Below are 2,264 nucleotides of genomic sequence, written 5' to 3' on the forward strand. Positions count from 1 at the left end.
TAATAATTCAAAATAAATAAACGGAATTTAATTGGTTTGAATATTTTTTTTACATTTATTTCAAACAAGATAAAGTAAATGAAGAAATGGATCGATGAGTCTTTTCAAAAAGTTTCGTTTGGAAGCTTGGATATCAAAATTTTGACACAGAAAAATGCCACGCGAAAATCCGTTCATTTCATGGACGTTTTATTTTTGTAATCTGTGATAATGATTTAAGACTGAAAAACAAACAATTTATTTATGAAATTGGAAGAGGTACAAAAATACACAATAAAAAGTATTTTTTTGATAAAACAGTGAACATTAACAACGTCTTTGTAATCGATGGATTTCGCCGATGTTTTCAACGACGTTGAGCGAATTCAATTGACAGCTTAAAATATGCCGTTTGCTCCTGTCATTGTATTAACCAATACACGTCTTGCTGAACGAGGCAGAGCACATTTTTCGTTGAGAAACAACTGTTTTTGTTTAAAAATAAGAAAAAATTCAATTTTTCGTTTGTTTCAAGCTGTAACAAGCTTTTCCATTGTGATCAATTGCACTTCTCAATAAATTATCCAATAAAATACCTTAGTTTTCTCCGTTTTGCTCATATATAACCAAAAATACGAAGGTAAGAAAGCCACTCCATTTTCCAAGAAGACAAAATAGTTTTTGTCGCAAGAATTCCACTGTCACACAAAGTGACCATATCACGCCTGATGGAAACTTGGTCTAGCTTGTTGCAGCTTTAACCTCAAGAAAAGCCAATATGCTTTTCATTTTGAATTTATTGAGTACCATTTTAAAAAACATTTTTTAATCTGTAACTTTAGATGAATATGTCATCATTGGACTGGATGGACGAAATGAACAAGATGATGGCCACATTTGATCGCCAAGCAACACAGTCATTGCGCACAATGAGAATGGCTTTTAAACTGAATGGTTTGACAATGCCGGCTGATTTCAGGAACATATTTTTGCGTGTATCGAACAATCGGTGAGTTTTGTAGCATTTTGTTTGTTCTATTTTCTGGATGGCGTGATGTCAACGAATATTTGATTGACTTTTCAGATTGATGGAAACATACGACAAATTTGAAATCTACTGTTTGGTGGAAGATGCAAACGATGTCAATGTCGCATCTCAATTTCATTTCGGTAGTAATTACACAGATCGTGTTGATTCCTTCTCAAATCCATCGGCCGAAGGTCCACGTTCATTTGACCAATTATATTCATCTATTAATCTTGGAGGAGGAAGATATGATCTACCCAGCACTGTGACATCGAATCAAGCAAGCGCCAACAATTGGGTGATTGGATCGACAGAAATTAAAAGCCCGAAGATGGGTGAACATAATTCGATCGAAATCATCGACTTAAGCGACGAAGAAAGCAATGAAAACAATGTGATTGGCATTCAAAACAATCCACAAAATGGTGTAAATAACTATGGTCCCGAGAACGATCAAAGAGATGTGCACCGGTATGAAGCCATTTCCAACGATAAGGGGAAAGGAATTGGTAATAACAAATCAAAGAGCACAATGAATCGTGGTGCCAATGGAAACCACAATTCACAATCTTCGACCACTGGTTCAAACACTCACCGCCGAAAAGATGTTTCGATACATTCACGCCCGAACAAAGTAAAACGATTCCAGTGTCAGATTTGTGAATATAGCAGTGATTATAATGGCAATTTTCAAAATCATGTGCGTACTCACACCGGTGAAAAACCTTATCGATGTGATTGTTGTCTCAAATGCTTTACACAAAGATCCCATCTAAAATTACACATGAAGGTTCATGCAATCGAGTTCGAATTTCATTGCTTCAAATGCTTCCGTGGATTTTCAACGCAAATTGATAAAGACGAACATGAAAATGTTTGCTCCAGACGCTTATACGAATGTCATATTTGCAAGAAATTTACTGATGCTCGTAAAATCAATATGATAACACATGTGCGGACACATACTGGTGATAAACCATTTCGTTGCGAAATTTGCTTGAAACAGTTTACAGTAAAGACAAGTCTGAAAAGGCATTTGGATACAGTTCACGGCTGAAAAAAACATCTTTGAATGACTTATCACAGCGATGTAAATCAAACAACAAATGAAGATTCATATACATTTCCTAATAAATGTTTTCTTCTTCAAACTTTCAACATTTTCGCTTAAACCGAGCTATTTTGAATTAATCTTTTACATGAAATTTTCCTTAGAATTAAGTCCTTTTTGCTGTAGAACACTTTAAACTTCAATAAA

At 34.8% G+C, this 2,264-nt stretch overlaps 1 protein-coding gene across 1 annotated transcript; it reads left to right on the plus strand.

Moving 5' to 3' along the window:
• The first annotated feature begins 497 nt into the window (after positions 1 to 497).
• LOC116339002 (zinc finger and SCAN domain-containing protein 2-like) lies at positions 498 to 2,178 on the plus strand. Its single transcript, XM_031764599.1, has 3 exons — positions 498 to 619; positions 822 to 988; positions 1,064 to 2,178. Exons 2-3 carry the CDS (start codon positions 822 to 824, stop codon positions 2,061 to 2,063), a joined length of 1,167 nt encoding a protein of 388 aa, XP_031620459.1. The 5' UTR covers positions 498 to 619; the 3' UTR covers positions 2,064 to 2,178.
• Positions 2,179 to 2,264: the final 86 nt, after the last annotated feature.

This window comes from Contarinia nasturtii, unplaced genomic scaffold (genome assembly GCF_009176525.2).
Source record: "Contarinia nasturtii isolate CC-2019 unplaced genomic scaffold, AAFC_CNas_1.1 Cnas_scaffold_486, whole genome shotgun sequence".
In the NCBI taxonomy this organism is placed as follows: domain Eukaryota; kingdom Metazoa; phylum Arthropoda; class Insecta; order Diptera; family Cecidomyiidae; genus Contarinia; species Contarinia nasturtii.

Bases quoted from the DNA above. Each gene is read 5' to 3' on its own strand.
- LOC116339002 (XM_031764599.1), top strand. From the start codon at position 822: ATGAATATGTCATCATTGGACTGGATGGACGAAATGAACAAGATGATG. The intron at 989-1,063 runs GTGAGTTTTGTA...TTGACTTTTCAG, and splicing joins TTGCGTGTATCGAACAATCG to ATTGATGGAAACATACGACA.